Here is a 19,897-nt window from a genome sequence, read left to right as displayed (position 1 = left end):
ACACTTTTTAGATAAGAGGTAAAATTTATAGAGTATAGGTGTGGGGTCTACTGCTAGCAGAGCATAGTACCAGGCACTTGTTTAGACTAACAGTAAAACTGCAAGGCAATAAAAAGCGGTACCAGGCACTTGCTTTAGATAACAGCACAGGCCTCAAGGTTACATAAAATGTGAGAGTGCCGCACGGCAGTTATACAGAAAAGGGGAAATAATATAAAGTCTTTGCTAAAAACTATAAGATAGTTACACCCAGTACTTCTGAACAAGCCTATCCCATGATGGGAGGGATCTACCTGGGACACAGGATCATAATGCTGTGGGTCAGATACCAGCTGGTAACTATGGGATATTGAGAAGAAAGGTTTAAAATCAAATTATGGAAATTATGTACCAACCTAGAAGAACAAGCATAGATGTCTGATGATGATAGGGAGAGAGGAGGTAGGTGTGATGAATGCCATGCAAATATATTCTTTCTGATAGACTCTCTGCATTTAAAGGAACATAATGCACATCACAGCTCAGCAGGACACCAAACAGAGAGCAATTCACAAAGGACATACTTTCTCCTGCAAGTGCAACATTTGAATGAGGTAACTTAAAATCCAAAGCTTTAAAAAAATCAAAGGGTTTTCTCCTTGTACTATGTACTGTTGTACATACTAATTAATACAAACTGTATTTGAATAGTTTCATCTTTTGACTCCTTTTTACAGGATAAGGCAGGGCAAGGTAGCAACTTTGAGACTAGTTCATTCAGAAAGGCATAAGCTTTCATGACAGCGCATGTCTAAACCAGTTAGTTTCTAAAATGCTACCCTGTCTTGCCTTCTGCCCGACTTCAAACTAAGGTGGCCAACTATCTCTCTTTACATGATAAGTGAGACTCTTGTTCATATGCATTGACAAGAAGAAATTGAAAATGTCCACTCTGACCAACACTCTGCTTTTCTGGACAGCAACCTGAAGATTTTGTTCCTGATTGTTGCTAGAATGATTTCCTTACTATCCTCAAGTATGACATATCTGTACTTAACATAGCTTCAGTTCCTTTAAAGACACAAAACAAGAATTTAAAAAGAAAAAATGTTCAGGCAACAAAAGGATAGAGACTGACTTACTTGAAACATTATCTTAAACTTCAATTTTCCTATAACCTGTTTATTTTTTACGTTAAAAAACTAACCTGTTTTACATGTTCATAAAATATGAAATACAGTCTTCATAACAGCTTGTTACAGCATGCTAGAAATTCATTACAATTTGACTTTAAAATTCCTTATAATCCATTAATAAGGGCAATTATCTTGTTGCATTTTTAAAGATATTTGTCTTATTATTAATAAAAGTGACTATTTGCAATTCTTTTAGGGTAACAAAATGGAGAACAATTCAATTCTGGAAGAAGTTCTTTTAAAGAAGTCGCAACAGAAGAAAAAAATGTCACCAAATAATTACAAAGAAAGGCTGTTTGTTCTGACAAAAACACATCTTTCTTACCATGAATATGACAAACAGGTATGAAGTCATTTTTTTTAACTACGTAGGTCAAAGATTTTCCAAAGTCTATTTATAAAATCTGCTTCAATTGTGTAGAATTAGACACTTTAATACTGAAATTATACCATGACAATTTAAATGCATAAGACTCAAGCAATTCAAAGTCATAGCATGCATATTAAGACTTGTATTTTTTAGCATATGTAGTAACACAAAATATTGCATGTGTGCATGGGACAGAGATCCTGTCTGTCTCAAAAGCCAAAACTTTGAATTTCCTCTCATTTTCTTCATCAATGTAGATACCATGTAGCAGGGATGTAGTACACTTTGTTCAAAGTTCTGTTTAGAAATGGTATGGGCCCAAATCCTAATTTCAGTCCAGAAAAACACTTAAGTCCATGTATAAGTCTTTACAGGCTAGCATGTAAACCTATGCTTAACCTCAGAGCTAGGCTTATTTCCCATAGAAGTCAATAAGACTTACACATGCCTAAAGTTAAGCACATACTTAAATACTGTCCTGAACAGGCATGTTTTCCTACTGGCAGACTCTGAGCGTCTTTGCATATCTGACAGCTCTTCAGAGTTCATTTATACAGGTCAGTGTAGAGTTTATTCCACATTAAAGTAAATGGTTAAGCACAATTGTGCTCTGTAAGATGTCTGCATATCATAGAATGAGTGCTCAGAAGAGTGTCCTCCCTTGTGACTGAACAGTATACACTCCTGTTATGAATTGCTGTATAAGTAAGTGTTGTATGATTGGGCCCATGTATCTTAACAAAGTAATAAAGACAATAACCAGACTCCCACTTTCTATTAGGGACTGCTGCATGCTAGGTAGATATAAACCTACTGGTGGCAAGGGATAGCTAGATGACCTCCACAGTTTCCTTCCAGACCTGTTTTTTTTTGTTTCAGTGATTTCTCCTTCCTCATCTGTGCATTTGTTTCAGTGATTTCTCCTTCCTCATTTGTGCATTCCAGTTTAAGAACTTTTTAAGAAAAAAGTTCTTAAACTGGTGGATGGATTCAGTCTTGTAATCTTTTTACTTTAATTTCAAAGGGAATTTTGTCCATGTCTGGAATACAAGATAAGATGCCATGAATGTCTCTTAATACTTTTCCAAAAATAGTAATGAATATGAAGAAGTAAAAATACTCATTCTAGTTGAAACATGCAATTACCCTACTGCTTAGATTTAAGCATCAATCTGTAAAACTCACATTGATCAATTAATTTTGATTTGATTTTTGTGTTTGAAATTCTGAGAACCACCTTGCATTCTGCTTCAATTTCTGTTCTTAGAAAAAAGGAAGCAAAAAGGGATCAATTGATATTAAGAAAATACGATGTGTTGAAACTGTAAATCTTGATGAACCAACTCCTTTGGAGAGACAATATCCATTTCAGGTGAGATTCCAAAATATCAAGGGCAACAAATGTTCTCCTGCAGATTTTGAGGATCTTAACTGTAGAGAATAATATCTTGTGGCACTCCTAACTGTCACAAAAACTTGTAGCAGATTGAAAATGAAGCCATGCTGTTATAAGCTAGTGGTCTCCACCTTTTTCAGTAGGAGATCCCTTTTGGAATTTAAAAGCAAGCCAAGATCTACTTCTACCCCTTGCCAACGCCCCCTCTCCCCCCAACCTCTGCAACAGGAAAGTGTGGGGAAGGAAGAGGGGGGGCAGATCGAGGCAGAGGGATAAAAACTTTTTTGGGGGTGCCCCCCCCAGCAGGTAAGTCGGTGTGGGAAGGGGTGGGGGGAGGGGAAAGGGCCATGGGGGGGCACAGATCAAGGCCCCAGCCCTAGCCCCAGCCCTGTCTTACTGCTGGGGCCTCGATCTGCCCTGCCAATGGTGGTGAGGGAGAGAGTCAAGCTGGAGCAGGGACAAGCCCTGCAGCCCAGGTGAGGTGGAATGAAGCCATAAGCAGCTTATCCACTGGGAAGAGCCACAGCTGCAGCTCATCTCATCCCACTCTCTGTGCAGATCCAGAGGCACACACCCCCTGTGCCCTCCTGGAGTGCATGCCCCCCCTCCCCATGCCCCCAAACAAACTGCTCATGGCTCTGTCCCTTCCCACCCTGGCTGCAGGGCCTGCTCCTGCTCCAGCCCCACTCCCTCCTGTACTGCTGCTGCAGCTGCCCACGCTGCTCCACATTTGGGGGGAGCACATGCCCCCTGATCTGTGAATGGGGTGTGCCACATGCATCCTGCTGCTCCTATGTCCTGCCACTCCCAGACTGTGTCCCAGCTGCTCCTCACGTGTCCTGCCACTCCTGATTGCAGAGCCTCTGACAGTCGATCTCAGTCTGGGGGGGGTACTAGCCCCCCTCCCCAGACTGTGATCAACTGTCAGGGGCTCCCTGATCAACTAGTAGATTGCAATTGTCCGGTTAGTGACCACTGTTATAGGCTAAGACCAAAGACCACTGAAAGTAATGGGAGCCTTCTCATTCACTTGCGTGGAATGTAGATGAGATCTTGTGTACATATATTCAAGTGTGTATAATAAGTTATTTTTCTGTAATGCTATATACAAACATGAAATATGTGGTTTTGGATATCACATGCTTTTGTTTTAATATGTCATTGATAGATGCTCCATCTAATCTCTAAAAGAATCAGTGATTTTTTTCCCCTTAAAGTGGTGCCCTAATTCAGTCAGGAATTGACTCAGGGAAGTTGTATGCCTCTTACCGGGACAGAAAGCTAGCCGAGGTCATCACAACAGCCCCTTCTGGCTTGATAAGCTACGATTCTATGAAGAACCATAGGGCATATAGGCTTTTTACTTCTAATTATGATGTGAAATTGTGGTCTTATCCCAGCTAGAACTTGGCCACTTGAAGCACTACTGGTTAAGGCCCTTACTTCACAATCATAGAAAATCAAGGCACAGTTATTTAACGGTGAACCCAAATATTTTGGCTCTTTGTCTTTTGGTGTCAGCTGCTCTGCAGAGCTTGATTTTTGGGTTTCTTATGCATGTTCCCATACCCTTTGTTTCCCACCCCATTATAGTTAATGGACTTTGAGCCAGCTGGGATATACTGACTGTACAGTGAATTGCTTTCCCATATTTTTTAGATAGTGTACAAGGATGGCCTTCTTTATGTCTACACACCTAATGAAGAAAGCCGAAGTCGATGGCTGAAAGCCTTGCAAAAAGGTGAGGTTAGTTTTACTATTTGTGAGGGATTTTTTGTGCATTTGTTTTAAAAATGAAGGAGGTTTGTTCATAGAATTCATGCAAATAAAGAAAAAAAATTCTAATTTTATTGTTTTCATGCAATATTTTTATCAGTAATTTTCAGTCCCGATCCCCCCTTCTACGGAACAGCAGAATTTTCAAGAAGTTAAAACCTCTCATTAAAAATAAGTCAAAATAAAATGATCCCACAGATTCTCTCTCCATTTCACTGGGAGAAATTGTTGAAGATTGCTTTTTCATTAAAATCTTTCTTAGGTAGAGCTTGGAGACAGAGGCCAGCAGGGTTCTAAGTGGACAGATAAAGGAGTGGTGCACAAGGCCAGTGGACAATTGGAGGGCTTTTATATAGAGAGTCTTAGTCTCTGATAGATAGTGTTTTTGGTAGCTGTATCTTTTGCCTATTTTATTCACCTGACAGAATTACATGATGGAAACTCCTGGACTTCCTTTTCACAGGGTTTCTTGTCCATTAAGTTGTTTCGGTTTTTTTGACATCTCAGAATGGGGTCTGACCTTTAGGGTATGGACAAATGTACAGATTACAGTGAGTTAATAGGAGATAGGGACTTACCACACATGGTAACAGCCTGCATGCCTGTTCTTACCATACGGTAAATGGAAGCCAACACTGAGCAATACTGTCCTATTTCACAGGGAGTTAAGCTGCCCTAGGACAGGGGTAAAAGAGGGCAAATAGACACTACATATCAAGTTCTGTGTGGTATGTCCCTGTCATATTTTAACTCACCATAATTTTGTTAGTTTGCCTTTGTCATAAGAAGTAACCCTGAGATCTGGTTCAGTGTCTTCAGCTGAATTTATATTCAAGGGTGGCAATCTAGCAAGGTATAGTTCTTAAAATAAGGTTGCTGAAAAGTAGCATAATATTGTAGAAAGCCTGCAAGGTGCACTGTAGTGAAATGCTTATGATTCTTTAAGGAAAGGACAGCTATAAAAGCATTAATAAATAGCTGTGGGTTAAGAGTTTCAAACACCCAGTAGCTCCTATCTTTGTGGGTTCTCAGAATTCTTGAATATATAAATATAGGGAGCCTTATTTTAAGCTACTGATTTTAAAACCTCACCCTGTACTGTTAAAGTTTGTTTTAATTACTTTCCAAAACAAACCCTAAAGCACTGGCTTCAAACACTACAGTGTCATTTACAATATTTGAAACCATTTCTACAGAATGAAGGGGTGTTTTTATTACAAAATAAAAAGTGCTTATTTAAGAGGTTATTCCTTCTTGACTTAGTCAATACACTTTCCGTTCTTTTCACACAGTCAGCTTGTCATTTGGTGTACTGGGTATTTTTTTTTCCCTTCATTTATTTCTATAATATGTATTAATTGAATGGAATTAGAGGACAAAAATCATCTTGCCTATTTTTATATATAATTTTGTTTCTTCTATAATTAGTTAAATAAAATTTTTAACAGTCTATTAAAATCATTGTCTTAATCCTGAATCACAACTACTGAGTCTACCCCTCCATATTACTAACAAGTCATGTTCTATCAGAAAGCCTGTTCAAGTTCTTTTTTCCCCCCCTTGTTTTTCCAGAAATTAGAGGGAATGCTGATTTACTGAACAAGTATCACAAAGGCTTCTTCACCAATGGGAAGTTTCTCTGTTGCAACCAGACTTGTAAAGGAGCTCCTGGATGCACCATTTGGGAGAAATGTAATGTGCCATTTATTTGTGTTTCCCTTTGAATATGTTTTTAGTTTTTAAATGGTGTTTTTCATTACATTACTAAATCCATATAAATCAGCACATACAGTTCTAATCAACCGGTAGATATAAAAGCTGTCTAGTATTCCTCTTGATGTGTATGCTTAACTTCCACTAATAGTACTGCAATGTCATTGAGGGAAAAATAATGTGATAGATGAGACGTACTCTGATTTGATATGGTTGTACAAAAAGATAATGACAATATTATACTTTATCTTCACAAGACAACAAAAGTAAATTCACTCTTTTCTTTCTTCAGTTTTCTGGTTAAAATACTGTGTTATGCTACAGGAAAATAAAACCAAAATTCTTTATTGTTAGAGTTTGAATAATCAGATTATCTACAAACACCACAAACTCAGCACAGAAAACAAGTGAGTCTATTTGAAAGGATTCAGTTTGATATTACTCCAAAGTAAAACTGACCTCTCTCATCACACCTATAAACTGGACAATATTTCTAAACAGGCCCATACTTCCCCCTTTCTAAGCTTATTTGGATATCTTCTGGAATCTGCATTTAAAAGAAATAGGTTTGCAATAAAGTGCAGAGGACTCAAGAGAATAATTGAAAAATAATTTTAACCATTATAAACTATATGCTGCTGGTTAGCAAGTTTAGTTAAAAAAAAAAGTTCCAGTCAGATTACTTCAAGAGATGAGCACTCCTGGGAACCTGATATTATTGAAAATAAAGCAAATTCTCATATAGTATGAACTAATGCAGCTGCCTAACAAGCAGAGTTGGCACCTGGGGCCAATTCTGTGAGAAAGCAGGTGGAGAATGCGATTTTGAGAGCAGGCGTGGGAGTGAGGTGGGACCAGTTCTAAGAGCCTGGTGCAGGGGGCACATAGGGGGAAGGATTTGAAAACAGTGGGGAGGGACCAGCAGCCTTGCCCACCCCAGGAACTCCTACATAGTCCCAGCTGAGCTGTTGCTGCCTCTGCATGTGCTCTGCCAACCCTGGCTGTTGCTTTTCAACAGCAGCACCTGGGACCTGGCATGAGAATGCTACCAGGGCATGGACTGCACAAGGGTGGGGGGGTGATTCTGGCACCTCTCCTAATTTAGTGCTTTGAAGGGGTGGGAGGGGTTCTTGCCCACCCCTGGTTACACTACTCAACTCATGAGCCCTTCCAGCACCATTTGGCAAAAATGTAAAATAAAAATTGAAATAGAAATTGAAGTGGAAGACCTAGAAACCTTGGGACAGTACACACAATACCCCTGAGAATGGAGACTCCAGCAGTATGTTCAGACCATGCCACAGTATTGGAATTTCCACTTTTTTCTTTTAACTTTCTTCTTTTTAATTAAAAATAGAATCTGTCATATCTTTTTTTCCATTTGTTCTTTAGGCTTACATTTTTAGATTATGTGACTAGAAGTTAACTACAATGATCTAAGAATACATGTACTAGAGGTTTTAACTTGACAGCAAGGGGAAAGCAGCTCTCCTCCCCTATTTATGACCTACATTCTGGAAGTGGGCACAATATTTGTAAGCCTCCAGTTTGAGCAAGTGACATTTTTTTTTGAGGTACTGAGCCCTTGTGCTGAGGAATCACAGTGAAGTCAATGGGACACATTTGAAAGCTAGGCCTGAAATGTTTCTAGATGACTGCTCAAAAATGGAATCACTCATAACTAATGAAAATGTAGGCTTAAACACCTATAAACCCAATCTATATGCCTGATATTTTAACCAACATTTAGAGGCCCCTTTTCAAAATTTGGTCCTAATGATGGTGAACTCCTTAATGACACTCCAGTGTGAATATAGGTGTTATATATGTGGGGAGGGCACAGAAACACTACATAAATGTATTGTCTTTGTAAAGGCTTGCCAGTTAACTTATTACTGTAATTTGAATGGCATTATGTTCCTTCAGAAGCAAATATACATGCAAATAATGCTATCAAACCCATATACCATTACAAATACAAAAAGCAGCTGTTTTGCTGTCAGTAAGTTTCTATGTTCAATGTAGAAGAATGGAAAGGGAGAGGCAGGAACAGTATAGCAAATGCTCTATTTCTTAATTAAATACTAATAACTGCAAAAAGTGTTGCATCTCTGAGTGTGGCTGGAAACAATTAACAGCAGCAGCTGTGGGAGTGCTCCTGTAAGAAAACTCCAGGGAGCCTCCAGCATTTTAGCTATTGTCATTCTCACACAGGAGGGGACAAACATGGAGATAAAGTGTTGGCAGTGATCAGGGAGTTTTCTGCACTAGTGCCCTCACCTTCTCAGCTACCAGTTGAACAATGTCAGTGAAAACAGCCTTATATTCATGCTTTACATTGCTTTACTTTTATTCTCTTTCACAATAGATACAACTCTACATAGCACACTCAGTCCTGTGAAACCACTGCCTCCTGACCCTCGACCACTGGTAGGTAAAAAGCTTTTACTGTCTGCTTACAGTAGATCCTGTTTATTGGACAAATTCTTCTTTCAGCACCTGGGTAACATGGGAAATGAGGAGAGCTCCAGACAGCTCTTCAGTGGGAGGTACTTTGACATTATTGAAGTTTCCCTGGCACCCAATACACAGTAGAGGAAAGGAAAGAAAAATACAGATGGTAGTATGTCCTCCAGTCCATCCAATTCTCCATGCACCCACTACTACCTTGTTCATATGCCTCTGGATTTTCTGGGCAGGGGACACTGCAGAACCTGGAAAGTCTCAGATAGTTTACTATTAGCAAAACTGTCATCTGTGTGGAAACTATGCCTATAATATTTAAAATTCTGGATTACAAATTCTCTCTCTATGAATCCATTTTCATGAAGTAAGAGGAAATCTAGTGTTGTCCATGTTTAAGTTCTAGCTTTTGAATCTTTAAGGGACCTTTAGGTCATATTTTCCAGTTGTTCTGTACAACCAAAAGGGCTAGAAACTTACTTCTTAAGAAATGAAAGCTATGATCCCCATAAATTTACTTGACTCAGGCAGAAAGGGCTGTAAAAAAAAACACTCACAGAAAGTTTGATAGAAATTACAAAAGTTGCCAAAACTAGGCTAGATGCTTGTTGTATCAATAAGGTTTTTGACACCTGTTCTGGTCATAACATTTGAGGATAATTTTCCTATGACCAAGCAAGAATAGAACTGGTTTCAAATATCACAGCCCATCCTGGTTTCTGTCAAAGGCTTGCTTTGTCTTTCTAGAGAGATTATCAGTCACGCAAATCATCTGCTGAGCAAGTTGACTCATTTTATAGCTCATCATTCCTAATCCTGAGGAGATATTTTGAATGGGAAATTTAAAAAGCAGGTTCATGACAATACCCAGATGGGCTCCAGAGTTCAAATTCTATGCAAGTCCTTTATTAAAAGTATAACAACTACTGGCTGGTCTGATTCGCATGACAGCTCACTTACAAAGGTTAATACTGCTGTCACATAACAAGATGCATCTAATCCAGCAGCTATATGTTATATAGAACTGCTGGTCTTGCTGTTTGATGGGAGGAGAGCACTGAGCTCTACTTTGGAGCTGATCCAGTGGAGAGAGGCTGCCTGCCTGTAGCCTCTTCTCCTAGCTCTGTCCCCCAACTCCAGTGCTGTCTGCAAGATGGGAGGTAGGGAGAAGGAAAACAAGGGAGCTCCAGGCTAGGTTTTTCCCAGTCTGAGCTGGAGGAGGGGGGTCTGAGAGAGCCAAATAACTGTTTAAAATGATATAATGATATTTAACAAGTAGCTTAAAAGATTAAAGTAAGGAGATTTTAATTACATTGGACAGGTCTTGAGTCCAGCTAGTAAAAAAATTCAGAGCCCCAGTTCAGGGAGGAGCTAGACATAGTTACAAATACCAGGAAAACCTCCTCCTTACCTCTGTGTCTAGTCATAAGTCCCTACTTTAATGGCATAATATGTGTACTTATTATAACACAAACTTTACACGGCTGAAGTATTGAGTCTTACTGGCCTCATGCGTTCAGGAAGAGGTCAGCTACAAAATTCAGATTTACCAGTGCTTCAAGTGAAAAAAAAAAAAAATTATGCCATCATTATGCACAGCAAAGGGTAGAAAGAGATTATAAAGATCTAGGAAGCCTGAAATAGCAGGAGGGACTCATTTTAATCTGTTTGCCTACTTTTTAAAAATGAAAAATACTGTACAGTGGCAGCAAAATCAGGGAAAAATGCCAAGTGCTCTCTGGAAAATTATGCCTTTTTTAAAGCAAATTGTAAAGAAGCATAGCGTGCTTCTTTGTGACCTCTATACTGAGAGGGGGACACTGGTGTGGGCAGCTCAGGGTCTCTATATAAATTGCACAGTTTTTTTGTGCCCTGGAGAGGTCACTCCAGCTTTGGTTTATTTTTCAAGTGAGGATTACGTTCAGAGAGCTGATCTCTCACTTAGTATCATCCTATTGTCTTGTGAGACAGACATATGCCTAATATTACTACTACTATAACCACAACAAATAAATAAAATATAATAAAATATGAAAACTCCGATGGGCCAAAAGAAATTACACTTTCCATTTTATAGATGTATTAGGGATGTCTTAGTGAAAGAGCCAAATATATCACTTATGAAACATAGCCCTTATAGTTCCCATAGTTTTGCATTACAAATAATCAGACTTGATTATCTATTGTCATAGTTTCTGCCTATCATCTTTAGAAAAAGAAATAAAACGTGTGTTAAGAGTTGGTCAATGTACTTTTTTTTTTTAAATGAACCTGTTGTGTAAAACAGTATAACCTCACAAATCCAGATATCAAAAAAAAAAAAAATCCAGAATTCCTGAAGATCTGGCACTTCTTAAAAATACGCTACATCAAGGAGTACCAGTGGCTGGTCCTAGAGCAGTGGAGGGGGAAACTAGCACATGGCACCTGCTGCTGCCATCCACCATCCGCCACCCCATGCCACCACTCTGTGTACAGCTTCTGCTCCAGGACCAGCCACCGCTACTCTCCCCGCCGCCACTCCATGACTGGCCGCTGCTCCAGTTTCAAAAATCCAGAACTTTCAAATTTCCAGCAGGTGCTCGGTCCTAAACATGCTCAGTTTATGAGGTTGTACTGTAGTATATTGAGGCCAGGCGCTGGGTGGTGTGGCTGCTAAGGTGTACAGTTGAATTTGCCCAGAGGTTGCAAATTCAGGGCCATAGCAGAAGTGCTTATGGTGTGGTCATGTCAGGTGCCAATGAATCTGTAAATTCTACTAAATGCCTTGTTACAAGGGCATGGGAAGGAGGGAAGCACACTGGGGCCTTCTGAAACCATTTAGTATCAGGACATTTACATCAGCAAAATGCACCAACACTTCATGACACACAAAGTGTAAGAGGTGTAAATACGAGTTAAAACCCATTGTATAAACTTATTTGCTATTGTGAGTGCAACAGGGGGCCTACCAGGGCCGATCTCCACATGGCCCACCCACCTGTTCTTGGGCAAGCCACTCACCTTCTTGCCCGCCACGCCTTGATCTCGACTGATTAATTAATAGTTGTAGTTAGGTGGGAGGCTACCCATTTACTGCCCTGCTGCTAGGGGGCACTATCTGCAGCTCCATTCCTCCCCTACACTGCAGCCCAAGCCTCACAGATGACATCATGTTTTCAAACATGCCAGTCCCCCACAATGGGACCCAGAATCTTGCTGTAGGACACCCAACTGAGTTCCTCCCTTCAGGCGGACACTGCCACTATCATACCAGGCCAGATATTGCCCTGCCATCAATTCCCCTTCAGGTGTGGTCCCCTCACTGGAACCTTCAGCTCACACTAGCCCCAGCCCACCTCCAGGACAGTTGGGACACCCAAAAGCCAGGGGCCCGGGGTCCCTCCTGGTGGGCCTCCTTGCCCTCCTGGTCCTGGCCCCTGCCTGGGCCAGTCAGGGGAAGCTCTGGCAGGCCTCACTGTATGCCCCGTACTCTTTTCCGAGGGTCCCCCTCTCTGGGTCCTCCTTTACAGATGTGGTGTGAGGTACCCCAGCTCCCCACAGCTGGTGCCTCAGGGTCTCACAGGGGACTCTCACTCCCCCCCTGGGCAGCAGGTCATGATGCTACTACCAGTGTTGTATTCAACCCAAACTCTGCCTCCCCACATTGGAGAATTTACTGGGGTCAGGACTCAGCTCTCTCTCTGGCTGAGCCCCCTCTCCCTTCTCAGGGCTCCACACACTGCTCCCCTCACACTGGGGGCTCCACACTGCTCATAACACCCCCTTTACTCAGGGTCTTGGGGCCTCCCTCCACAGGTGGGCTCAGGTGGCCATAGCCATGCCTAGCCCCAACTTGAAAATCTACAAGGTCCCTTCCAACCCTACTTCTAAGATTCTATGATTTTCTCCTCCTCAGGGTCTCAAACCCCCACAGGGCTCAGGCAGCCTTGGCCACACCTGGCCTCCAACTCTCCTCCATGGGGCTTGCACCCCCACAACTATCTTCAGTGCACACAACCCACCCAGAGGTGAGAGCTAGGGGTTAAGGCACCCCAAACTACCTTTCACCAGGGTGGTAACTGGTCTGGCATTTCCTGGGGGCTCCCACACCACTGGAAGCCCCACCAGGCCTCCCACTCCCAGCAGGGTGTAGTTTCAGGTCATACCCAGGACTAGAAACCTCCTACCATCCCCTGCAGCTCCTCCCTTACCGCCAGATGAAATTCAGCAGCCCTCTAACCAGGCAATGTTATTGTCTGCCCTCCAACAGCCAAACTGCCTTGTTTATGTAGGCAGCCCTGAACCTAAAATGGCTGCCCTCATTAGGCACCTGGAGGCTGCCAGCTGCAGGGCCTTAAAGTAGCAGGCACACATAGTGCCCTGCCACAATGAGACATCTCTAATATCTAATCTTCACAAAGCAAACCCATAGAGGGTTGACCTCATTCATAACGTCATTCCTTCTGGTGCAATTTTTAATTTGTTGGACTCAATTCTTTTCTCAACTATAGTACAGAACTATGTCTCTTGTGTCTTGAAAGATCTTTGTTGGAGCTAATTTTATAAAATACGCAGTTCTATATGTGCCAGAGTAGGACCATGCCTCATTTTAACCAAGTTTACTTTGTATTTCACTATTTTTGAACTGCAGATGCTGGAATGTATTTCTAAATAGATGAACAAATATACACATACACATGTAGTAAACCATACACATTCTAAATTAATTTGTTCGCAGTTGTCAAGCACATTGAAGATATAAACTGCTATCTAAACACTAAGTATTTTTTCCTATGGTAACCCATAACATGCTTCATTGTCATTTTGTGGTCTCTGCCTTCAAAAGATGAAGCATAGTACTTTGCCTCAGGTTCTAACATCAGCAATGTCTTTCAGTATAACTATGAACCCCAGGGAAACTGTGATATCCCACTTGTCAGGAACAGCCAGTATTATGTTCTGAAAGAAGAAGATCCAGAACAGTGGAAAGTGAGGGACGTGGAAGGGTAAGTTCAGTCTTCAAAGCTGATGAAGATTTTTTGTTCAGTGACTGCTTTGATTCCACACTCTTACACACTCCTGCTGCCATTGGTACATTTCAGGATCTAACAATAACTATTGTGGTGGCTCTTTAAACTTGTTCTAACTAATCTTGTGAGTTTTTTTCTATACACTGCCTTTCTCTCTCTTGCCTCTGTATCTTGCCCCTGAATCCTTGTTACAGTCAGAAATAGATGGTACAATAGAGTAGCTCTCAGATTCGTGTACCCAGATTCATGTAACCAAGTGATATGGAGTTTTAGGGCAGAAGTTTTCAACCTTTTTTTAGTCTAAGTACCCCCAGCGGCCAGACACTGAATGGGGGAGGAGGGGGAGGGGGGAATAGCTCAAGGCTGAACACCAAGTGGGGGCGGGTATAGTGCATGGCTGAATGCCCGAGTGTGGGGGGGTAGTGTGTGGCTGGACACGGAGCAGGGAAGCAGGACAGTGCAGCGACAGGTGGGGATGGAGCATCACCACCTCCTAGGAGCAGGGCCAGGGTGGGCCAGGGCAGCTGACCAGCCTGGGCTGCAGGCAGCGATGTCCCTCTGCAGGGTGGGGAAGCTCACCAGGCTGGTGTGTGGCAGTGGGGGCCACCGGGTGTGAGCTTCCCCTCCCTGCAGAGGAACACCGCTGCCCTCACCCCACCCCAGCCCTGGTCCTGGGAAGTGGGGGCGCCTCCATCCCGACTCACCTGCGGATATCCCCTAGGACTGTTCGAAGTACTCCAGGTGTATGTGTATCCCTGGGTGACACCCCCTGTTTTAGGGAAAAGAATGAACCCCATTTTCTATCACCCAGGTCCACAAAAAGTCAACTACTTGCAAACTTTATAATAATAGTTTTTTTCAAATTAAAAAAAAAAAATTTACATTAATTACAACAGCCAAGTATCTACCTCTTAAGTAGATATTTTATTTCTTTATACTTTGAGTATCTTGATTTCTCTGCTTACTCCATCCCACTCCTCAAATGCCAACTGCCCTATTAGGAAAAATTTAAAATAGTCACTACCTGAAATAGTCTCTATTCATTTTTATTTCAGTATGTTCCTACAATAACAGTAACAGCCACAAAGTTTATGGGGACTGTTAGGAAAGACGCATATTTCACAATAGTGTCTTATATGAGGGTCAGTGTTACTCTCAACATAGTACTGAGGCTTCCTTAGTTCTATCCTTTGGCATTCACAAAAGGGAGGAATTCCCTTCAACAAAATTTTTAAAAAAGAAGGATTTTTTCCTGTTAGAAACTTCTTACATTGGCCCTGGCTGGATACTTTCTCATGTAAATGGGAAATTGCTTTAGGAACAGGCTAGGGCAAAAGCAGAGCAGCAAAAGGAAAGTTTTTGAGAATACCTGACTAGAGATACAACTCAGCTAAGTACTTCCTGGAAAATGTGGGAAGGAACATTTTGAGCTGGGAGAGGTCCTATATAGGCCTCATGGGATGTTGGATTGAGTGGAATTAAGCTTTTAATCATAATTAATTCATTGATTCAAATAACATATGTAAATAAACATATAAACAAAGAAAATATAAATGTATAAATACTCTAAACATGCAGTGGAGCTCACCTGGGTGGTGCAGATGCAGTCTGCACCTCCACTCTGGCCTGTGGCTGCTCCCTGGTGCTCCACATAGGGCTGAGCCCTGTCCACTTCCACCCAGGCACTGACAATGTATAGGGGATACACGTGGGTGCATGTACACCTCCTGACCATGGTGGTGCACCCCTTGCAAAAAGGCGCTGGCAATTGCTGTTTGCCACCTTCCCCCACCTCCCACCTCTGACATCTGCAGGCAGTCTGCGATTGCCGCTGGCTGCCACCAACACTGCTGGTAGTGTCTGCAGGTGGTCACCGACCACTGGTCAGTACTTGTCACCCCACCCCTACTGCCACCAGCACCACCGCCTCCACCTGTCGAAGCTCACCACGCCCTTCCAGCCTTCAGGAGCACATGGCATTCATGCACCCAGGGCAGCCTGTCCCACACTCCTGCCAGCCCCAACACATGGGGTGGGGAGTATAGAGAGGGAAAGCAGTGGTAGGTTTGGGGGACGGGGGGGGGGGGGGGAAGCTGTAGCTGGGCTGCTCTTGCCCCAGCACATGGGGCTCCAGGTCTGGCTCCCAGCTGCCTTCCACCCACCTAGGGGCAGCTGAGTGGGGCAGCCCCTCCAGGAAAGGGCTGTGATCATAGGCTGGGCCCAGGGCCAGTGGCAGCATGAGGCTGAGCTGAGGCCAGCAAGAGTTCAGGGCCAGGTCTGGCAAGAGTGTGGGGCTGGAGCCTGGGGCCAGGGCTGGGAGGAGAACATCCAGGGCCCTCCAGTGGGCAAGGGTGGGAGAGCAGCGCACATTGTCCTGGATGGGAGCAGGCAGGGGTCGGACGCCCTAAGTGGAGCACAGCAAGGGCAGCCATGGGCTGGCCCAGATCCAACTAACTGGCAGGCTGGATCTGGCCCAGATCCAACTAACTGGCAGGCTGGATCTGGCCCGTGGGCCATAATTTGCCTACCCCTGGTCCAAGTAGTGTATGCACACACGTGATACAGGTAGTTCCTTGTACTCTGCGGTCAAAAATACTGTTTTGAGTTGAAACAAAGGATACATCAGCAAAAGAAAATTATTTATAATATTTTCTCTTTGGCCAAAATCTTTAGTCAGAGTTTGAGACCTTATATGGGAGTTTCTATTATGATGACCTATAAACAGTGAGAGTCACATTTTCTTATGGTGTTACTGTGTTTATCTTGAAAAAGGTATACACAGTCCTATTGCCCTGAACTCAGTGGAAACAAACATCAGGCCCTTTCCTTGCTCAGAAGTCCTCAAGTCTGTCACTACAGTGAAGTCTATGCCCAGGAAGCTCTGTCTTTCTGCTCCTTCATTGTAGGCATATACTGAGCTGGGTCTCTCACACACTGTTATTGAAGTATAGCAATATCCTAGCTATCTTTTTTCAACCTGAGATACTCATCAATCCAGGTAGTTTTTGTCTGACCGGCTATGATGCTAAAAGTCTTGGGAGTTAGCCTCACAACCCACAACTGTTTTTAGTGCATAAAGATTGCCTCCTTGCTCTTTGTATTGAGCCTAAATAAAACTGGTTGGCAAACCGTTAACTTTCTAAAGCTTGTGATCAGCTGTGGTTTGTTTGCCAGCTAGGAGTTGGCGCTTTTCATTTTAACGATTAAGATGTTTGTCTACCCCAGAACTGGGTGCTCTGATCCTTCTGCCAAAGAAGTTAATCACCAAGTCAAAGATTATTTCAATGATAATGCACATTTTAATTCATCAACATGCAATTTCCTAGAACAGCATACATTGCCTATGCATTCTTCTATATGATAGGGAAAGGCAAAATATTTTAGAAGTTGAACATGAACATCTCTATGACCGTACAAAAGAAGTCTTTGATTAATCCCATATGCTATTTTAAAAGAACAGATTTTAAATTATATAAAATGTTTCCTCTTTCAGGAAGGAAGGCATTGTACCAAGTACTTTTTTGAAAGCCGTATCCGTCAATGATGAACTTAGGTAAATCAACCTCCAACTATTCTTCTCCCTACTGTTTAAGGAATCTATAAATCTATGAAAGGCTCATCTGCATTTCCATGATATTTTGTTTGTTTATGGCATATTCAATACATTTCTGTATTCTCTTCATAAAGTGCTGTAAAATATCAAACAAAATGTGTCTTCTTATGCTTTTTGCAGATGTATTTAATGTGTAAAAGTCAGATAAAAATATGGACCCACTGAAATGAATGACAATTTTTCTGTCAACTATAGTGGGGCTTGAATTTAACCCTGTATATTCTTACTTCAATTTAAGGACTCTGAAACTTAGACATTCAGTATGATTTATGCATATAAGCAGTCCTGTAGACAGCCAGGTGATTTTGATTAAGTAAAGCTTTTCAGATCAAACTTTGCTTTCCTTTATTTTGTAGTTTGATCCTAAATTTGTACAAATTTATGTTTTACATCAAATTAACCACATATTTGCTAGGAACAGGCCTTTCATGACATGAAAATAATCCCATAGCATGTAAAGAGGAAGCAAAGCTGAATAAGGCCCCTAACATGTTTTTGAATATATCATTTTATGAAATCCTGAATGTTGGAGAAGGCAGTAACAGCTAAAAATCCCTGCTTTTTCAGATTCTAAGGGGTTTTTTAGGACGCTATTTGTTTACTTGTTTTGGAATATACAATTTTCTTCTACCCACAGTGGTAAAAGCATGTTTTGGAGGATGCTTAGTTTTTGTTGTTTTGGAGGATTTCCATAAAAATTCCAATGAGGCAAATGAAATATCTTTCAAAAATGCAGCTGAAATCCACAGGCCTCCAGTTTATCAGGATAAGTAGACAGAACATTTTACTCTCTGACTCACTACAAGAAATCACAAAAGGCTAAGGCAGTTAGAAGTTAGCTGAGGTTAAACCAAAGGTAAACAACCCCCTGGCACGTGTACCAGAGTGTGACATGCAAAGCTGTTTTGCTTGGAACTTGCACATTGGGGAAGGGGCCAGGGCTGTGTTGCCACAACAAGGATCAGGCCCCTTGCTCTCCCTCACCATCCGCCCCTGGTATCCCAACATCTTACAAGTCAAGCTTGCAGGTGTTTTTAGCACTCTGCCCAAAAGTGTTACCAAACCTTGGATTAGACTGTTTTATCATAGGAAAGGGGCTTTTTTTTTGGCCCCAAGGAAACTCATAGAAATTGAAATAAAATAAAATTCTTAAAATTTTCCAAATGAAAAAAAAAAAAAAATCCACTCTGGGCTGAGACACATAACCATAGCTCTAACTCAGTAAAAATATTTATAATATAGTTTTTAAATTGAGGAAGGCAGCATCAACATTCATTTCAATATAGCATTTTATCTTTGTAGGGAAAACTTCAGCATTGATAAACATTCATCAGAAGAAGAAGACCGTATTGATAAGCATGAGTGAGTATGCAGACAATTTTTTTACATATAATCTGTAAGTCCTTTTAAGGCAAAGACGACACACTAGAGATGGGGGCTTGGGATCTGGGGATCATGTGCCAGGGGTTTGCAAGCCACATGGCAGAGCCTGTTCTGACCACAGTGGCCCCCAATCCCTCAGCTCTGATGTGCAGTCCTGGCCCCCAACCCCCAGCCTAGGCATGCAAACCTAGTCCTCCCAGCCCCAGTGCATGTCCTGCAGCCTCCAACTCCCTACCATGTAGCCCCCAACTCCTGAGTCCTCAGCCCCAGTATACAGACCCCATTCTCCAGCCCTGTCACATGGCCCAAGCTCTAGAGACCCCCAGACCTCACATACGCCAAGGTAAGATTTTTTTCTTTCTTGGGGCCTTCCAAAAATAAGCTGTTATATTCAGGGAGTGGGTTATATGCTAAAAAGTATGTTAGGTATTTCTGTGTGGCTCTGTGCTATGTAGATATACCACAGAGGAGAGAGCTTGGCTTTTAAAAGAAGATTCTAAAATTATCATCCTGTAAGGGTTGGTTGTTTTTTTATCAGCCTGCTTTGCTCATATATTATTCAGGTATCATAATGTCAATAACATGCACAATATTTCTGGCCACAGCTGGTATGCAGGTAATATCTCCCGGGCCCAGTCAGAGAAACTACTGCGAGAAAAGGTACTAAATATCCTTTATTCACTGGGCTTAACCTATTCTGGAAATGGTTCAGTATTTATTGTTGGCTTTGCTACTCCATGTGGGTAGATGATGCTAATGGTCTTCTAATAATCATAGTATAGTAAGAGCACCAGACACTTAAATAGTAAATTAGTACAAAGATGGAGCAATAATAAGGTTTCCAGAAGTTTGTGGATAATTTTAGAGTTCCAATATGTAAGTATCTTATGTCACTAATTTAATTGCTGCAAATGATAGACAGAAACTATAAATCCTCATGTAGAAGTCTGCCAATAGATTTCACTTCTGATCTGAATACCCAAACTGCTATTGCAA

The 19,897-nt window shown here is 41.8% G+C and overlaps 1 protein-coding gene across 1 annotated transcript in view; it reads left to right on the top strand.

The window, feature by feature from the left end:
• Positions 1-1,375: 1,375 nt before the first annotated feature.
• Positions 1,376-19,897, top strand: part of BMX (BMX non-receptor tyrosine kinase) — a 51,816-nt gene continuing 33,294 nt past the window's right edge. Inside the window, 10 exon segments of the mRNA XM_019529283.1 lie at positions 1,376-1,518; positions 2,813-2,917; positions 4,601-4,682; positions 6,290-6,409; positions 8,799-8,860; positions 13,722-13,764; positions 13,767-13,881; positions 17,399-17,458; positions 18,821-18,880; positions 19,507-19,561. Coding sequence (XP_019384828.1) covers positions 1,381-1,518; positions 2,813-2,917; positions 4,601-4,682; positions 6,290-6,409; positions 8,799-8,860; positions 13,722-13,764; positions 13,767-13,881; positions 17,399-17,458; positions 18,821-18,880; positions 19,507-19,561 — 840 coding nt within the window. The 5' untranslated portion in view covers positions 1,376-1,380.

Source organism: Crocodylus porosus, unplaced genomic scaffold (genome assembly GCF_001723895.1).
Source record: "Crocodylus porosus isolate Cpor-Errol unplaced genomic scaffold, CroPor_comp1, whole genome shotgun sequence".
NCBI lineage: Eukaryota > Metazoa > Chordata > Crocodylia > Crocodylidae > Crocodylus > Crocodylus porosus.
The sequence above is the reverse complement of the archived record's forward strand: the minus strand, read 5'-3'. Positions and strand labels throughout refer to the sequence as shown.